The following is a 20,257-nucleotide window of genomic DNA, read 5'->3' as shown; positions in this document are numbered from 1 at the left end:
TTATGTTCTTCTCTGAGAACCAAACGTTACAATAGTTCTTCCCGATTTATCTCCAAAATTAAACTCTCCTTTTGGTCCTTGCGTTCCAGCAATTCCATGCAAATAAACCTCCAGAATATGACCATTTACGTCTTTCTTAAAATACTTCGACTTGGTAGTGTCAATTGAAAGTTCAGAGCCAACTTGTTCATACACTCTCCAGTCATTTGCAGACCCATTGACGAGTCCGCGGTCTGGCATCTCCAAAATATGATCAGGGGCATTACAAATGCGCAATATTTGAAGATTTTTCAATTTCTCATAAGCTTTCTTGAAATTCTCTTCTCCGACTCGTGGGCAACCAAATACAAATGCCGTCAATGGGAACTCCTTATTGACTTGGTTGTCAACTATGTCAATAGCGCATAGTGTGGCTAATGCTAAACCCAAGCTGTGGCCTGTAACAGTTATGCTAACTTCCTCGTTCTTGTATTGCCCCAACATAAGAGAGGCAAAACCCCTAGCTTTTGATGCTGAAGAAGAAACATGGTTTGGTTCTTTTCATTTTAGGACCCATTTAATTAAATTGCTGACATGGCCTCTTATGTGTCATTTTAATGGGACACGGTGGACAAGCCTGACCCAAGCCATTAGCCACGGTGGACAGAAGTTAAAAATAGGGACAAATATTTCAACTATTGTAACGGTAGGGGTATAAGTGGGCTGATAGTATAACGGAGTAAATATGAACCTTTTCCTAAAGTAGAAGAGCAAATCAGGCCCTTTTCCCTTTTTTTTCTCTTTATAATGATTAATTCCTAAAGCACTTGACATGATATGCAGTGTTTATCTAGTTTAGTCATTTTTCTGTAATTCATTAATGTGTATTCTCATTGTTTAAACTTCTTCCCTCTTCCTGAAGTCTAGAGCGCAGAACATATGAAGCTTAGCAATAACTTATTTGCGGCCGATGTTTACACTGAATCAATAAATACTTGACAGACGTCTTAACAAACATTCATAGCATCAAATTATAGTTAATTAATACTCATTCTAATCTTAATTTATGATTTAACAGTGGTAAATTAACATAGTTTAGCGTAAATAACGAGTGAAGGTAAACTTTTACGTACCATGATACTATTACTAGCTTGATCAAATTTACAGTATGTCAGAGCCCTTAAAACAAGGACGCAAAAAAATTATAGTGTATATATAAGGTAGATTTTCTGTGTTTATGTACATATATTAATTTTTGAATATCTTGAACAAATGCAAAAAATTAGCTCAAGTGGTCAATTGTAAACAAATTTTCTCGAACGTCCTAGGTTCGATTCCCATCAACAACATTAATTTTTATATTTAGCTTTTCTTATTTTTTTTCAACCCCCTGAATGAAAATCCTGGATCCGCCCTGAATGGTAAGCATCCCCACCTCCAACTCAAAATGTGTGGCGAGTTCAAGTCACCGGGGGGCCAAATGGGAGGGGGGCCTCCGTAAAAAATGTGTGAAGTACTAGTTAAGTGAAATGTATAAGTAGAGATAAGACACGACCTGAGTGTAGTGGGTGTGGGATTTTTGGGTATTTTGACCAAATCAACAGAGAAATTTGGGATAGATACAATGATTTTGTAACCAAAACAAAAGCTAAGGTGAAATTGAACAAAATGAAATACCTTGTATATAGAAATTTGTATGTCAGTTCTTTTCCTTATATCTCCTAGGATTTTTCTCTTGATTAATATTTTCTCGTCGGAGTACCTTATAGTTATTCCACATAATGTCTCATAATTTAGACATATAACTCTATTTTTAGATATTTGAATTATTCTTAGCCGAATTCCCACACTCGTATCTGTACCTAGATCCATATCTCCGAGTCTTTATTTAGATCACGAAGGATCCGACCTATAGATTCGCACCCGAATCCGAGCAACTTAAAGAGATATAGTAGTTTCTATCGATACTCTAATGACTAAAGTTATTAAATTTCTTTCTTAAATAATGTGTTAGTTTTTTTTTTTTTAAATGTCTTAAAAAGCAAAAAATATAAACGAACGCGATAAAAGAGTGAGGGATCGTTTGGTACGTAGACTAATTTATCTCGAGATTATAGTCTTGAAATTCTGGGACTATTTTATCTCATATGGAGGTGGGATGAAATAATACCAAGGTTGATGGGATAAAATGGATATCCATGTCTAAGTTTGAGATAAAATTTATACTTTATTTGGTTGAATGTATAATTTTATTTCAGAATAAATTTATACCTTTAAACAAATAAGATATAAATTTTATCTCAAACTTAATTCTGAAATATCCACCTTATCTCACGTGCGAGAATAAAATAGTCGACACACATGCGCAGCTATTATATTATCTTAATATCTCATTTGAATCTTTTGATGATCCAAATTTGTTGGTGAACATAGACCACAATTGTGCCTTTCAATTTTGGCCCACCACTTAGGAATAAGTGCAAATTTCCACCTCCTTCCAACTCACTCCCTAAAGAAAGGCCTGTCAATTATGTAAGTCCATACTTCACCCTACTTTCTTCCACATTTTACTGAATAACTTTGTAGCAACGCAGAAACTTCTTCCTGTAGATATTCTTGGCTTCTTTAATTCATAATTTTCTTTTTGTTAGTTTAATGTGACAATATTTTTATGACTTCACTTTTATCTTGGCTAAAGTTAACTTACTTTAATATGACAACTAATAATCTCGCGACTTTAGCGTTGTAGTGGTTGCATTTCCTCTATCATACGTGAAGTAAAGTTACTATCCTAATTGTAGTTAAACGTTTGCAGTCGACCACCTACATTACTAATATTTATTTCTCTAGCATTGGGAATGAAGATGATAGAGAACAATAAAACTCTGATACACTGGCAGTGATTAAAAAATGATTGGATTTCACAATTTGCTGGGGACAAAAGATGATGAGAATTTGTACTCTTAGACATGACACTACTAAAGTAAGAGGGATTATATTGGGGGGGGGGGGGGGGAGGGGAACCTTTCTATTTGCTTGATGGAAATAGATAACTGTGCTTCAACACAAAGAAGCTGTTGCTAGGAACCAAAGGGTTAGAGTTACAACTTTTTATAATTTAGACAACTTATATTATAATGCTTCAAGAAAAAGAAGCTGCCCTATGATGAAAACAAAGAGTTAGGAGCTTTTTCTAATTTAGAGTTTTAGACGAAAACGACTGCCCTATGCAGAAACAAAGGGTTGCTCTAATTATTCACTTTTTCTCTCAATTTTCTTTTTCAACACTTTTTTTCTTCTTCATGTATGATTGAACCGCACGTACACTACCGACTGTCATTATCTCCCAATGCTTGTTTAACAATTCCCTTTGTTGGCTGCAAAGTGTACAAAAGTGTAGCTTATGCTTCTTTTTGGGATTTAATTTCTTCAACAAATGTTGTCCTTTTTCTTATGTAGTGATTGTCTGTCTTCTTAGCTACCTTTATAGTATAATTTTAAATACACATGCCTCATGTTTGCATTATTGATATTTGAGGAATCTTCACTAATGTTTAGTTGATCATGAGCTTACAAGGAATTTAACTATTTTTATACTAGCACATGCTTTTTTATCTTATTGAAAATCTTCTGGTACTTTGAGTTGGCATTTTAATTCTTCTCTCCGTACACGGGGCAGAATTTTTATCAAAGGGGTTCATCATCTATTATATGTACATAACAATAAAGTTAACCTTGTATAACGTGATTTCCAAACCTTTTATATTTGTTTAATTTTAGGCTCAAAAGGGCAATGGTGTTTTGTCAACATTAATGAATTTCGTAATAAAACAATCACAAGTCCATCTCAATTTTGTGACGGACCAATGCTTCATAAATATTCCTTCACAAATCTGTATTATTCTTGTAGTATCGGATATTCGTATTATATCCTATAGGGCTAATTTTTCTTATACCAAAAACAAATTCATTTTTTTGGAATTTTTGAAGTTGGAGTTGTGTTTGGCTATAATTTTTGAAATTATAGTTTTTGGTGAAATGTAGTGTAAAAAAGTGAAAAAAAATTGAAAAACAAGTTTTTCTTGTTTTTGGTATTCCGGAATACAACTTCAAGTTGTATTCCGAATATTTATGGTCAAACGCCCAAAAGTAAAAAAAGTAAAAAAAAAAAAAATAGAAAAAAGTGAATAATTTTTATGGTCAAACGGCTGCTTAGTGATGTTAGTGTATTTTGAAGATTCACAAGAAGCAACCATATGCATGTCATACTCATTTAACACAGTTGGACAAAACAAATCAATGTCTTGAAGTATACTTTGAATGTCCATTTGATTTATTCTCTTAGTATTATATAAGTGGCTATACTGATTGTTTTACTTTAGATAGGCTGACAACAAAGATTTGTTCCCTTATTGTCTCCTAATATAATACTCTAATCTTGAACATATTTGGGACCACAATAGCAAACAACAATCCATAACTTCCTCTTTAAACTATATATTTTTATGTGCTTTTTCCTACTTATATTAAAAAATAAAATAAAAATTAGAGCAACAACATTAGCTGCAGAAACATTGCAGAATTCTTAAATTCCATGTTGTCTGCCATTGACTCAACTTTACTCTAACAAACAAGTTGGCAACCTTCTCACATTGCTCAACACGTCTCCTTTCTCAAACCATCAAAAACCCAATGTAAAGCTGAAGTCTTTAAAAGTCTTGGACAGTCTTTGTCTCTCTGCAACAGAAAAAAATCTTCTTGAATTTTCATGTCAGGTTCTTGGAGGCACTGTCTGATTTTTGTTCTGCTTTTTAGCATTGTTGTTTCAGAAGGATCAAGATTGCCTAAGGCTTCTACTTTTGAACAAATGCTTCCCAAGAAATTGCCTTCCCCTTCATCAGCTCCTTCTAAAGGCACAAACTCTGTCACTACTTCTTCTACAACGGCGAAAATAAACCGAAAACTGCCTTCTTCTGATGGAAAAGTATAACAATTGGAGTAGCATTAGCTCAAGATGAACATGTATAGAGCTGAAAATGGATCAAAAGTTGCTCGGTTTAACGGAAAAATTCAAGTCTAATCTGAGTAGCACTTCAGCTCAATTTGTCTAACTTAATTTAGACAGATATAATTGTTTCTGCTTGAAGATCATCAAAAGCTAATTGAGTGGATGCCTTTGTAAAGAATTTGAGGTTCCATTCAGAATGACCAGATTGATCAAATGATGAAGATATGGGCTGTTAGCTTCTGATGATGTTGAAGCATATTGTCTATAGATTATGATGAACATATCAAATTGTAGAGTAAAGTAGTTTTTGCAGATATCATGTAATAAAACAGTTTTGTCTTGTTCAATGAAATTCAGAGATAAATTGTTCTTATTTTTGTCCTCAGAGCTGTTCGTAACCTTCAATATTTTGATTCTTGGCGTTCAACCCCTTGTTTGAAGTTGAATACACATAAAAAGAAATCATTTGGTGCTTTTTTTCCAATCTAACTAAAACTTTTAGGAAAGTTGATAAGAAAGCAACATAAGTGAAATCCTATTGAATATTTGGAACAAGAAGGAATAGTTCCTAATTACTATATCTGTTGTCCTGTCTCATTTATTTCTTTCTGGTTTACAATCCATCCAACTTGACTCTGCCTGTCCTTGTGTTAAATTCCCTTATATTTTCACCGGGCTAATTGGGAAAAAAATGAAAAGCAATGCATCACACAGAGGAGTATAACATTTTCTTTGGCAATAATCTGTGCCCATTTGGTAGGAGCATTTTACTTTCATTAGGTTTATCCGTCATGAATCCAAATTAGTCATGCTAGTCCTGGCTCTCTTCTCAGCCTTCTACCTGATGCGAACTCAGTTCATTCTAATTATTAGTACAAAATAGAATGATTGACTCACTGCACATAACAATCTATGAAGGACATTTGTGATTGAGGGAAGGAATTGTCATTCTAATTATTAGTACAAAATAGAATGATTGACTCACTGCACATAACAATCTATGAAGGACATTTGTGATTGAGGGAAGGAATTGTCTCCTCTTTCAAGTAACTTCTAGAAGGCCGACAGACCCTTACATAGAGAGATATATATACCACTCATGAGCTCTCTCTCATGCCTAGAGGCGAAAACAACATAGCTTCTAGCATGAAGCAGAGCCGATAGGATAAGCGGGGGAAGGGGAATGGGAAAAGCTTATAAATAACTTCTACAGGCCGTGACTTGAACCCGACAAGCTAACACATGTTTCTGCAGAGAGAGAAAATCAGAGAACCGAAAGCTCATCTTGTTTTATTCATTCACGTCATAGAGATAAATAACTGAAATTTTGAACAACTAAGACTCCTGTTCTATCTTCACTATGGTACTAAATAAATTTTCATATCTCAACTAAGCAGCTAAATTTCAGGACAGGATACTAATTTTTATAAAAAATAATATCAGTAAATAATCACTACTTCAACACTCCTCCTTGAGATGTTTGCTAGTAACCCCAAGTTGTCCACGAAGATTTTCAGATCTAAATTTGGGAAGAGATTTGGTAAATATATCAGCAAGTTGATCCTCAGAACAACAATCAACAAGCTTGATTTTCTATGTTTTCTCAGTTTCTTTAATGCCATGAAATTGACAACGATACCCTTTGTTTTCCCATCTTGCGCTGGATATTCTGCAATTGAAATTGTTGATTTGTTATCACCACATGATCTTAGTTGCAACTTGCAGTTCCATTCCATGATCTTTCAGAATTTACCTCAACCAAATAAGCCAATTTGTTGTTGTAGATGCTGCTACATAATATGCCTCTACAATGGATCACGCCATTGTTTCTTGCTTCTTTGAATTTCATAAAAATACACCAGAATCCAAAGAAAAACATAGCTGGTAGTGCTCTTTATATCCTCAATATTTCTGGCCCTAGTACTATCAACAAAACCATGCATATTCCTAGTACTATCAACAAAACCATGCATATTCCAAGTTGTACAATACCTTTTAAGTACCTAAGCACTCTTTTTGCAGCTGAAAAATAAATACTACCTCTATCCCAATTTATGTGACACACTTTTCTTTTTAGTCTGTCCCATAAAAAATGATACATTTTTATATTTAGAAATAATTTACCTTAAAACTTTCCCTTTTACCCTCAATGAAATTGATAGAACCTATGGGTTCACACTTTGCTAGTTTACAACCTGAAAGTTTACTAAAACAGTCTAAGGGATCAGATCCTTAAACTGTTTTCACAGATAATGACAGGAAGTAAATAAGACAAGTAACTTACATGGAAAACTCCTTGCTCAAGGGATTAAAAACCACGCCCTACCCCAGTAGGATTTCCAACTTCACTAAATGAGCAACTTCAGATTACAACATATTGCAACCTAGAAATTAAAACCTTAATCCCTAACCCTTACAATACACCCATTATAAGCATCTTTACAATAACTCTATTGCAAAGCTCCAAGTCTTGACTAATTCTAGCCAACGACTTAACTGATACTTAGCTAACTCTAGCCAAGAAAACAAAGCTACAGAGATTGAAATCTGTCCTACTGTAATGCTTCTTGACAAGCAGTGTAGGAATACAAATTAAGAACATGAAACAAGAATCAACTATCCTAGGGACTTCAGATGTCTTTAGTGGCAGGAAATGGTCCCTCTAATTGTTAAGATCTTGTTCTTACGGACACCTTGAGAAAAGTAGCCACCACACTTGAGAGAAATATAGCCTTTTAGATTTGCAAGTGTTAGGTCAAATAATGTCAACATGTTATATATATATATGAGACCAAATAGAGAACATGTGAGAAACATGTGACCATGGATGGTGACTTTTCAAGGGCTTTTAGTTTCTAGCATACATACAGCTGTGCTACTGCAGTTCTGCCTGAACAGTGCAGCAGCTGTACAGCTGTTAAGTACCGTGCAGTACTTCCATGGGACCTGATGGTGGACCTGGTCATTGGCCCGTTTGTCAAATCATCAAAACTTTGAAATGTTATAACTCATCAGAAATGATTTACCGCCACACAAATAAATATGACTTGTTTTAGATCACAAATTTCAAAAGTCTTTCTTTCTTAAACTCCGTGTCTAGTCAAACTATATCACATATATTGAGACAGAGGGAGTATTGCTTATAATTTTTTTAAATCTTGAAAGCAAACTAGAAACATACATTTAAATCAGATTTTAAAGCCGACATGTACAAGAGACTTCCAATCAAACTTCTATTAAATGAAGCATTACACTTTTCGGCTCCATTTTTCTTTGGAAATTTGGTTTTCAAAATCAATAGTGCAGGAATTGGTTTTGCAATTTTGCATTCTGAATTTTTCAGAATCCCCAAAGCATCCTTTGTTGATTGAGAAAAAAATCTTGTCTCTGATTGGTGTATTCCCAAGAATAAAATACTTGTTGCCATTGAGAGAATGAGTTTTCATTGGTCCACAAATATTAAAATGAACTGGTTGTAGTTTCTCACTTCTCTCTAGCTTGCTGACTTAGAAAAAGGTAATATGTTCTGCTTTCCTAGTTGACAACTTTCACAAACATCAGAACATAACTTGAGTTTAGGCAAGTTATTCACTAAATCATTCTTTTGAGCATATTGAATTGATTTCAAGTTATAATGGCCAAGTTTTTTATGCCATAATTTTGAGTCCTGCTCACATCTAATATTTTGACAAGCTTGTTAAGAATTTTAGTTCCAAAGGGAAACTAGATTTTATCATTTCAACAGTAATTACTTCTTGACCACTAGGATCAGGAGCAATATGTTTCTTATCTTTGGACAATAAAATATAATCTTGTTCTAGCATTTGGCCAATAGAAACACATTTTAGTCAAAGATTAGGCACCAGCAAAAATATTTTGAATAAATTTAGTATCTTTGGAAACTTCAATTGCCACCGTTCCTTTACCAACAATTGCCACCTTTCTTTTATCTGGCAACTTGATAAGATTTTGGCAGATTCCAATTTCGTAAAACATTCTTGTTTGCTGGTCATGTATCGAGTACAATCACTGCCCAGAAATCAATTGCTTTGTTTATTCAACTTTGTCGATGTTATTTCTGTAAACACAAGCTCCTTCTTGTGTTCAACTTTCGAAACGTTTGCTTTTTGAGTTAGTTGGTTGTTCTCCTTCTTCAATTTGAAAAACCTTCCAACATGGCCAAGCTTATTGCAATATCTACATCTAACAGGTAGGTCCTTCCCTTTAAACCAACAATCTTCCTCTTTATGATTGGGTTTTCTGCAAAACTTACAAGGCGGAGATTTTTCTTTCTTCTTGGTTCCATTACTAAAACCACCTTGTTTTTCTCTACTAAAAATCTAAAATTACCTTCATTTAATTGCATTTGCGTCTTCCCTTTGAGCTTGACTTGAAGACCAGTTTCAGCAACTCCTTCTAGCCTCAAGGATCTTCTCTACTCTTGAGCTTGAAGATCATGTATAAGTTCTGAAGGTGACATTCTTGTGAGATCCTTTGAATCTTCGAGTGAAGAGATCTTTGCTTCATACCTTTCTGAAAAACTCACAAGAATATTTTCAGTGATTCTTGTGTCTGAAAGCTCCTACCCAGAAGTTTGATTTGTTTTATAATCTTCATCAACTTGTTAAAGAAATCTTCAATAGTTTCTAAGTCCTTAATTCTGAGAGTTTCAAACTCTCTTCTTAGATTTATCACTTTCATTTGCCTGATTTTGTCACTTCCTTGAACCTCTTATTTCAACTTGTCCCAAGCCTCCTTCCTACTGATCAGTATGAATTACTCTACAGGCAAGCTACCCTAGATATATATTGATGAGATACTACTGCACATAAACATATAGATAGGGATGCCGATTTAGATATGGCTAGAAAGGCTCGTTTGAGTTATTTTTGCTATCTCAATAGCCGTAACTCTTCTGAAAATCACATCAGCAAATGCTGACTGAATACAAGAGCGAGGTTTGAACTTTACAAGAGCGAGGTTTGAACTTTATAAGAGCGAAGTTTGAACTTTGTTGAAACCTCATCTTTATGATTCTTAATTTAAGCCCTAATTGGGTTTTTGACAAAGATTTTGTAGACAATAAAATTCGAGCCGAGACAACAATAATCAAGACAGGAAAATATTACAACAATTGTTGTATTTGATTTCAAATATAAGTGTTACAATCTCAATGAATCCTCTAATTCATCAGTGCAATAATATATTTCAAGAGCTTTTGAGCTTGATCTTGAACTTGATAGATTTGATCTTGACTTGTACTTAAATTCAAGGGCCTTTGAGCTTGATCTTGAATCTGGTGGTCTTGATCTTGAAAACTTGTAGAGAAATACTTGCTTGTTTGAAGCTTGTAGCTTGTAGAGAAATCTGCGGCGTTCGATTCACGAGCTTTCTCTAGCTTCCTGTTAGAATTCAGGTCCCTTTTTCTAAATTATGAGACCCATATATATAGTCGTAGGATGGAAGAGTTGTGATAAGGAAAACCCCTTTCCGACCAATCAGAATGAAGTGACATGGAATGGAACGTACGAATTCCTAGGGCCCTTAGATTTCTCTCTCGACGCAGCTTAAGCGAGGTATACTAAAGTGAGCCGGCCAAAGGAATATATGGCTCATGGATGGAAATCAAGGCCTGAACAACGGCAATTGGTAAGTCCGGCAATCGAAATTCGACAAAACCTTCCACCCCTGACATTTGGAAGCTTTTTACCAGCAGGATTCATGAGGAGTGTGAAGAGGTTAGTTTTGTAGACGAAGAGCCACTCGACCTAAGAAAGTAAAGGATGAGGGACAAATGGGGAAGGGAACCCTAGCAGTGCATTGCCTTCAATTCTCAAAGGCGATAACATCAGCGTAACCCACTCCTACAACGACTGCAGTGGTAAAAAAGAATCAAAGCTTACAAATGGGTAAGCCCTTAAACTTTGTTCCTCCTTCTGTACCAGCTGGCAAGCCACTAGTGCCTTTGGTTGAGGATGATTTTAAATCTCTAGAGGATTATTGGAGTAACGCTATCATTGGATATGTAATTGGGTATATTCCATATGAGAAATCTATGGATAACTATGTTACCTACGTTTGGAATTTTGTAGTCAAACCCCAAATCATGTACTATGATAATGGCTACTATATGTTCAGATTTTGGACTAAAGAGGACCGCGACCTAATTCTTCAATCTGGACCTTACACTTACAATAGCAAACCCCTAATTCTAAAGCAATGGGAGATGAATTTTAGATTTGACCATGGGAGTATGAATGTAATTCCCTTGTGGGTTAAATTTCCTCGACTCCCAGTAGGCTATTGGTTTGTTAAAGCTCTTAGCAAGCTAGCAAGTGTAGGGGGCAAGCCTCTTTACACTTATAAGTACACTGCAAATCTTAAGAAAGTTTCTTATGCTCGACCGCTAATGGAAACTGATATATCTAAACCCCTTCCAGAATTTGTTGACATTCATACACCTGAGGGAGAATTACATCAGAGTATCGAGTACGATTGGAGGCCATAGTTTTGTATTGATTGTATTAGGATTGGGCATGGTCAAAGCACATGTTGGAAGAATAAGTCAATTCAGGTCCAAGAAGAAGATAAAGCAGTTGCTCCTAAGAGAAAGAGGACCAGGAATAGGAAAAAGAAATTTAGAACAGGAATGGCAATCTAAGGTTACAGTTCAGCCCCGGGAAACTAGTGGAGATGATCCAATTCCACTAACTGAACGGCAAAATTAGCTAAGTCCACCTGTAGCAATACCACCTGAAGCAACATTGCCTGATCCTGCACCTGCTGAGATAAAATCTCAGTTAGCGAGTAACTCCGGGACAAGAGTGGTGACAATTCTAAGACGAGATGGAAAAAAATAAGCAAATGCAGCACAAGTTGATTCTTAGTACTAACAGGTTTCAACCTTTGGATTCAGAAAGTACTTCTATGAATACCAGTGAAGAGCTGTAACCTGCTTTTAGCCCACCATGATCCTTACAACATGGAACATAAAGGGGCTAAATAAGCCCCACAAGCAGAAAGAGTTGAGGCTCTTTTTGGCTAGGAATAAAGTGGACTTCATTGGATGTTTTGGAAACAAGGGTTAAGGTACATAAATCCAAGAACATTCTCTGAAAAATTGCTAGAGGTTGGGATCATAGTGTTAATTACCCTTTAACAGTAAATGAAAGAATCTAGATATTGTGGAAGAGTCACATTAAGGTACAAATCTTGGATGTGAAGGAGCAATACATATATTGCTTTGTAGAGGAACCTGCTACTCAATTCTCTACATTCCTGAAAATTGTTTATGCAAGAAATCAGTTGCACATTAGAGAGTTATTGTGGACTGAGATCTGCCAGCTAGGCCTAATACAGGGACCTTGGATGTTATGTGGAGACATCAACAATGTATTGTTAGTTGATGATAAAATTGGGTTACCTGCTACTAAGACTGAAATTCAGGGATTCAAAAGCATGGTGGACACCCTATAGTTGACCCCTCTAAGGTCAAGAGAATGGCATTTTACATGGTGTAACAAGCAACAAGCTAGCAACAGGGTGTACAGTAAAATTGATTGGGCTTTTGGTAACATGCATTGGATCCAACAATATGGGCATATTGAAGCTGACTTCCTCAATCCAATGGTTTCTGATCATTCCCATATTCTCATTCAGACTAACAAAAAAATAGCACTGCACCCTAAACCATTTAGACTATTTGCCAATGTTATGGAACATTATGATTTTACTGAACTAGTGAAAGGAGTATAGCAACAGAGAATTTGGTGGAAACTAAAAGAATTAAAGATTAGTTTGAAGAATTTGAATAGATACATGGCCTCCTATGAGCAGAAGTTAGTTCAATCAAGACAAGCTTTAGAAGCGGTCCAGGTTGAGCTAATCAGACAACCCATGAACCAAGTCCTATTGACACAGGAGAAAGACATCTTAATTGAACTGGAGAAATGGAGTAATGTAGAAGAGCAAGTCTTGAGGCAAAAATCTGGAGCATGTTGGATAGATTGTGGTGATGCTAATACATAATTTTTCCATACTCAATGGAAAATCAGAACAAGCAGAAATACTATTTTCTCCATAGACACAGATTCTGGTACAAAGATTACTGATCCAACCTTGGTGGAAGAAGAATTCATCTCATTCTTCACCAGTCTCATTAGGGAAAAACCACCTATATTGCCTTGTTCTAATACTGAGATCATACAATAAGGCACTTACTTAAACATCCAGCAACAACAAGCACTAATTCAGAGTGTCACAGAGAAGAAAATTTGGGTAGCAATCAAAAGTATGCCACATGACAAAGAACCTGGAGTAGATGGCTTTGCTATAGAGTTCTTTAGGAAAAATTGGGAAATTGTGAAGATAGATGTGATAGAGGCAATCCAAGAGTTCTTTCAATCTGGTAGGATGGATCATAAAATAAATTGTACAGCTGTCACCTTAGTTCCCAAGAAGCTCACCCCTGCTCATGTCAAATACTATAGGCCAATATCATGTTGCACCACAATGTATAAAATCATCACAAAAATGATTATTGGAAGACTTAAGACTATCATTGATGGACTGATAGGGCAATCACAATCTATTTTCATAGAAGGCAGCCATATCTTGGACAACATCATCTTCAGTCATGAGTTATTCAAGGGGTATAAAAGGAAGTAGATATCACCTAGATGTGTCTTAAAAGTGGATCTAAGGAAAGCAAATGACACTCTATAATGGTCTTTTCTGGAAAAAATGCTATTGGGTCTCAGATTCCCTTATAAGTTTGTTAAATGGGTAATGGAGTATGTGACAGCAGTGGCATACTTCTTGGTACTCGATGGGGGACTCACAAAACCTTTCAAGGCCAAGAGGGGCATCAGGAAAGGGGACCCCATGTACCCTTACCTGTTTGTCATGGAATACCTGCAAAGAGAAATGAACTAGCTCGCACTAAATGGAAACTTTAATTTCCACCCTAGATGTTGGAAACTAGGGGTAATCCATGTATGTTTTGCTGATGACCTATTGATGTTTTACAGGGCTGATCTATCATCTATTAAATTTCTTGAGGAAACCTTTCAAAAATTCTCAAAAACATCTGGTCTGCAAGCTAACTCTGAAAAAAGCTCAATCTATATGGCTGGTGTTTCTAATACAACAAATGAGCATATTTTGGATATGTTGGGATACACTACTGGGGAGCTGCCATTTAGGTACTTGGGAGTGCCTTTAGACTCCAAGAAATTATCAATTAGACACTACATGCCCCTGATTGAAAAGATAACTGCCAGCATCCTCAAAACTGCTTTCCTATGCTGGTAGGCTCCAAATGATAAAATCAATATTATTTGGATTGCAAACTTATTGGGCCCAGATTTTTCTCTTGACAAAGAAGGTATTAAAATTGATTGAAGCCATCTGTAAAACCTTTTTGTGGAGAGGAGACTCTACAATTTTAAAGAAAGCCTTAATAGCGTGGGAAAAGATTTGTCAACCTTACACTGCAGGGGGTCTAAATGTCATAAATATTTATCTTTGGAACAAAGCTGCTATTATCAAGCAACTTTGGGCCATTGCTAGTAAGAAAGACTGTCTCTGGATAAAATGGGTGCATTGTTTCTATATCCATACCTAAGAATGTAGCTTGGGTGGTTAGGAAAATATTGGAGACTAGAGAGATCCTGCTCCTGCAACAATACTTGCAGAGAGATGTACTTAGTACACTAGCAGGGTTCTTGATTAATGGGAAATTTTCAATTAAGAAAATGTATAACCTTCTGATGCCTCAGTTTCCATAGGTCAGCTAGAAAAGCATTATACTCCAATCCAGCGTTCATCCCAGACACAAATTCACACTATGGTTGGCTGTACATGGCAGATTGGCCATTGTTGATAGATTACTTAAAATAGGTATACAATTGCCACCTGACTGCATCCTATGTGGTCAAGCACAAGAAATTCTTACTCACTTATACTTTTATTGCACTCACACTAAAAGACAATGGAGCAGACTCTCATCCTGGCTTGGTGTCAATAGAAGAATAGGTGACTGGAATGAGTATTATACCCCATTTTAAACGGGTCAAAGTAGAGTCTAACATATTGGTGATTCCTAATTATTAACTTAAGGAGTCGCCACCTAATTAATTTTAAAGGTGAATTAGGACACCTAATTATTAACTAAGGTAAAGCTAAATTAAACCTCTGTTAATGGTCTGCTTAACTAATTTGATTCTAGGTAAGAGTTCTAGATATCCTAATGGGAAGGTCTTAGGCATCCATTAGGATCCGTTAAACACGGTTACTGTCTAAACTTAGGTTAATTAATTAAGGCTAAAAATGCAAATATAGCATTTTAAATATTTAAGAAAATAGCTTGTAAGTGTTGCTAAGGTTATAAATGGAAATATAATAACACTATTTAAAATAAGACTTGCAGAAAAGATAATAATTTGCATAAAAGACTTTAGTTATAAGTAAACTAAAGAAAGTGCGGGATTGTGCAACGTTTTATAAATATTTGAAATAATTCAATGGCTAAGTATTAATTGATTTTTGCGTCTTAGGAGTATAGACAAGATAAATAAATAGCTAATGTAAATTTGGAAAATAACTTTATAATCAGACTCTTTTCTATGGTTAAATTAGGCACTTGGCGAAAATGAAAACTTCGAAACATTGAAAACTTATTTTTTCTTTCAAAGATATACCAAAATACTTCCATTATTATATAGAAATAACGCTCATTTTCTCTCAAAGATATACTAAAATACTTCGAAAATGGATTAAAGTATTTCCGTTATTATATCGAGATAACATCCCAATTAGCCTATCCGATTAAAAGCTCTCCTAGAATCATAAAAATGAACCAAAATGTTTTTGTTGTTATACCGAAATAAAACCCAATTAACCCACTAAGTTAGGTGTTCTAAATAGTCAAATAATCACACATGAACACAAATGAATTAAGCCAAACATAAGATGTTGCTCTAAAATGTAGTAGGCTTTCTCGTTTTCTCCCCCTTTTTATATTGCTTCAGCCTTGGTTGTTTTCCGAGGGGAGAAAGAGAGACCCGAATAGAAATTTAATCCCGATCGTCACTGGAATTTGTTTCAACTGAGTTTGATGAACTAGAAACGCGAAGTGGGGCGATGAAATCATTTTTTATCTGGCGGCGAAATTGAGTCTCATTTGAGACTCCTCGCAACTCCAGATGCCATGCAAAAAAAAAAAAAAAAATTAGAGCTGTGATAATATACACGATTTCATGATCGACAACCAACATAATATAAATTACAATTAGAACGCATCTACACCCATTCGCTACTAAGTACAAATATGCATGAATTAAGTATGCAACATGCACAAAGGGCCTATATTTATTTATGTAGAAAAGGATAACTTATAGAGAAGAGAAAACTAGCCCAAACAGTGGACAGGCCCAATTAAAATGATAACAGCAACAAGGATGATAGCAGGCCCAAAACGTGTCCAAGCAACAAAAGAAAAATAAAGTAGGCCCAAAATAAAGTAGAGCAGTTTCAGTTTTCAGGACAAAATAAATGACTTATGTATACATTATGTATATCTGAGTATACTTCGTATATACACATTCATAAGGATGTTTAGAAGGTTAGTATTGGAAAGCTTCTGCCCCCGTCTTCCCGATGTTGCACAAGTTCCAAGGGATTTCATGAATCCCAGGCATGGCTAACACCGAGGAGGGTTCAAGCTTGATCCATAATGACCAATATAACCTCCTCATTAACGTGCTTAAACAAAAGTGTACTAGTAATATACGCACATATACATAATCAAACATGGTGTACTTATAATGTAAGAGCATATAAAATTCAAATAGATGCAGAAACACAACATGCTTTACAGAGCTGACCGAATCAGTTAACATAAATTAAGCAAACCAACTAATTGTTATGCATCTGATGGCGTACCCGAAATGAGGAGATTAAACACTGCCTAATCATGGGGAATTTAAACAGGGAAAACAGTGACACTAAGCATTCATACTAAACATGCTGAACTAAGTTAACAGAGGAAAAAGGAGACTTGAATATAACAACCAGACATGAAGAAACCAAACAGGGGACAGCAGGATCAGGCAATACAGTAAGCTGAGTAAAAACGAAGCAAAGAGACTACCATTACAACTAAATATAATGCACCCAACCAAACCAACAAAGAGGCCAACATTATTTGTTTTAAAAGGGTGAGGATAACCAACAGAGTCTTCAGAACCAGGCTAATTATCTGATTAACTGCAAACATACCCAGACATTGATATTATAGGCATATTGAAAATAGGAAATAGGTGAAGGCCCTAGGCTTAGCAAACTGAATTTTCATCACACACACTGTTTTAGTTTGGGGATAGGACAATTCTTTAATACTTGGAAAAGTTAGAACCTCAACCAAATATGTGTTTAGGCTTAAGGAAATTATTTAGTAGCACTCTATCTGTGGTGACATGGCATATTTTACTTTAGAACTTAATGTCTGAACAAGAACCTAGAAAAATTAGGGTTGAGAAACTTCACTTAGTTTGGTCAGATTCATACATGGATCAAATACTACCAGACCACAGAATTTTGATGTCAACTTGAGATTACACTTTCAAAAGATGAATAGACCCTTTATGCAAATCAAGATCAACAATTATTTTAAAGAGGGCTGAAACTGGAAATGTACTTTTTTAGGCTTAAGGGATTTGAGAGTGGGATTCCAAATTAGAAAACAAAATGATTTAGTATTTTTGAATGAATACCAAGAAATATTGGGCTGAAGAAAATTGGTGTTTTCAAAGGAAATCCAGGCGGCTAAAAAAACTCCTTAAAATAGGTCTAGAAACGAGTGTTTATAGGAGAATTTTAGGGTTTGTTGGGGTTCGAAATTGGGCGGGATTTCTGGTAAAAAATGCTCCACCCCCCAAATCCAAACGTTCATATTTTGGTGGATATTTCAAACGACCGATCAGAAAAGTAAGAAGAAGACGAAATCCCATTAAAACTTTGTACCCGAAAATGAAAAGGAACTGATAAAGAAAAGATTTGAACTCACAAATGGACAAAAACTCATTAAGGATTTTCAGATTGAAAAGAACAGAGAGAAAAAAGAGATTACCTCTTCAACGTTGACCTCGAATGAGCATTAATTTCGAGTTGCCTACATATCTCTGGCTGTACAACAATTAGGCCGTGTGTAATTCTGGGATAACTATGACACCTATGAATAACGGGTCCCTATTGGTGCGAATTTTGAAAAATATTGTCCCAGTGTCGAATTACGATGACACTGGGTATCATGATCGAACTTGAGAATTCTGAGATATGAATATGTGTGAACTCGATGATCGGATTATAGATGTGACCGGAATATTTGAGGTTGGAGACGAGCGTTCGAGGTAGACCCTTGACCTTGTCGGGAAGTCTGATTACCCTTCCTAACAAATTGCCCCAGTTCGCTGCCGAAGAAATAGTTTCACGTTGCGCTAAAGCTCCTGCAAAACTTAAACTAGATAAAATGGTCAGTAAAATAAATGTCGGAAGCAAAGCGATGTAAAATAGCTTTAGCCAAGGCTAATGCAAATGAGGTTTTAATGATGCCTTTGGCGATGGTTAATGAAAATGAGGCCTTCACCAGATATGAAGATGAGGTTATTTAAACCAAATGATTTATGAAAATGAGGCTTTCTAAGCCGACATAATGAGGTTTTCCTTTAAAACCCAATGATTGATGAAAATGAGGTTTTTAAACCAACATGATTCATGGTGTAAAGCATTTATACAGTGAATTTTAGAGCATTCGTGCGGTGCGTGTGTGTTTGCAAGCATTTATGCGAAGCGGCTGAAAGCATTTGTGCAGTGCGTGTGCTGTGTTTTTATGCAAAGCATTTTGAAGGCAGTCCTACAATGCATGTGCAATGCATTTGAAAGCAGTATCGCAATATGTGTGCAATGCATTTGAAACATTTATGCAGAGCATTTGAAGACATGTGGTGCAATGCATGTGCAGTGCATTTGAAGGCATTTATGTAGAGCATTTGAAAGCGGTAATGCTATGCATGTGCAGTTCATTTGAAAACAGTAGTGCGATTCATGTGTGGTGCATTCGAAAGCATTTATGTGGTGCGTTTGCAGGGCATTTGAAAGTTGTAGTGTAATGCGTGTGTAGTGCATTTGAAAGCGTTTATGCAGGGCATTTGAAAGCAATAGTGCATGTGCAGTGCATTTGAAAGCATTTGTGCGGAGCATTTGAAAGCAGTAGAAAATATTTGTGCGTCGGTACACTTGAAAAATCATTTGTAAGACTTAAGCATTAACTTATCATAAGTTTGGAGAATTATTGACACTTGAGAAGCATAATTTCTCCTAAACGTTATAAGAAAACTCAAATCATTCGGTACGTAGTCCTTGCAAGGCTGTAAACGTTACATATTTCAGCTTCCGCAATTTGGAAACCTGCACTCAAAGAAAATTTGTAACCTCCGCCCATTTCTAAGTCTTGGCTAACTAACAAAACTATTTGATTAAAAATCATATTATTTCAAAAGGAAATATGCATAAATTATGGTAAATATGTATATAGTGATAAATAATTTATGCTGAACTTGGAATTGTGACACATTGTGAAACAAAGCGAATGCCCTTTCTCCGAAGTCTTTCCTTTGTCTGATGACTCTGTTGACCATATACTCTTTCATGTCTCTCGATGTCGTCTTGCAATGATGCTATTAATATTGTCCCAGTTTCTAGCATAGGTGGATATTGAACTTTCAAAATGACGAGATCGAGCCTTATATAGGCTGCCTACGTATCCCACTAAGGGAATCAGGTCAAACGTAGTTCAAAACATACAAGGCAAAATAAAATTGAGGTTTTCTAATAAAGTGACCGAGTCCCATGTAGGACGCCTACGTATCCCACCGCGGGAATCAAGTCAGGCGTAGTTCATGTTACAAACAAAATGGAAATTTTTGGAAATTTCTATCTTAAAAGATCAAACCCGATATAAGTTTCTTACGTATCCCGTCGAGGGAACGTAGTTTTCATTACATAGAAAGACATTACATATAAAATAAACGAAAAGCTCCTAAATGTAGTATCTCTTGACGGCATCTACATTGATAGCTTTCGGCCACACTTCGCCATCCATTTCTACTAGAATTAGTGCTCCTCCAGTCAGTACTCGATGAACCATGTAAGGCCCTTGCCAGTAAGGTGCAAATTTTCCTTTAGATTTATTTTGGTGCTGGAATATGCGTT

The 20,257-nt window shown here is 35.7% G+C and overlaps 2 protein-coding genes across 2 annotated transcripts; one reads left to right on the top strand and one right to left on the bottom strand.

Annotated features, from left to right (window-relative positions):
- On the bottom strand, positions 1-483 carry LOC132628892 (phospholipase A1-II 1-like). The gene has a single exon (XM_060344647.1). It carries the CDS (start codon positions 481-483, stop codon positions 1-3), a length of 483 nt encoding a protein of 160 aa, XP_060200630.1.
- Positions 484-10,892: 10,409 nt separating this feature from the next.
- LOC132628891 (uncharacterized) lies at positions 10,893-11,495 on the top strand. The gene has a single exon (XM_060344646.1). It carries the CDS (start codon positions 10,893-10,895, stop codon positions 11,493-11,495), a length of 603 nt encoding a protein of 200 aa, XP_060200629.1.
- The last annotated feature ends 8,762 nt before the right edge of the window (positions 11,496-20,257 follow it).

This window comes from Lycium barbarum, chromosome 2 (genome assembly GCF_019175385.1).
Source record: "Lycium barbarum isolate Lr01 chromosome 2, ASM1917538v2, whole genome shotgun sequence".
Taxonomy (NCBI): Eukaryota; Viridiplantae; Streptophyta; class Magnoliopsida; order Solanales; family Solanaceae; genus Lycium; species Lycium barbarum.
This window is presented reverse-complemented; position numbering and strand designations above follow the sequence as displayed.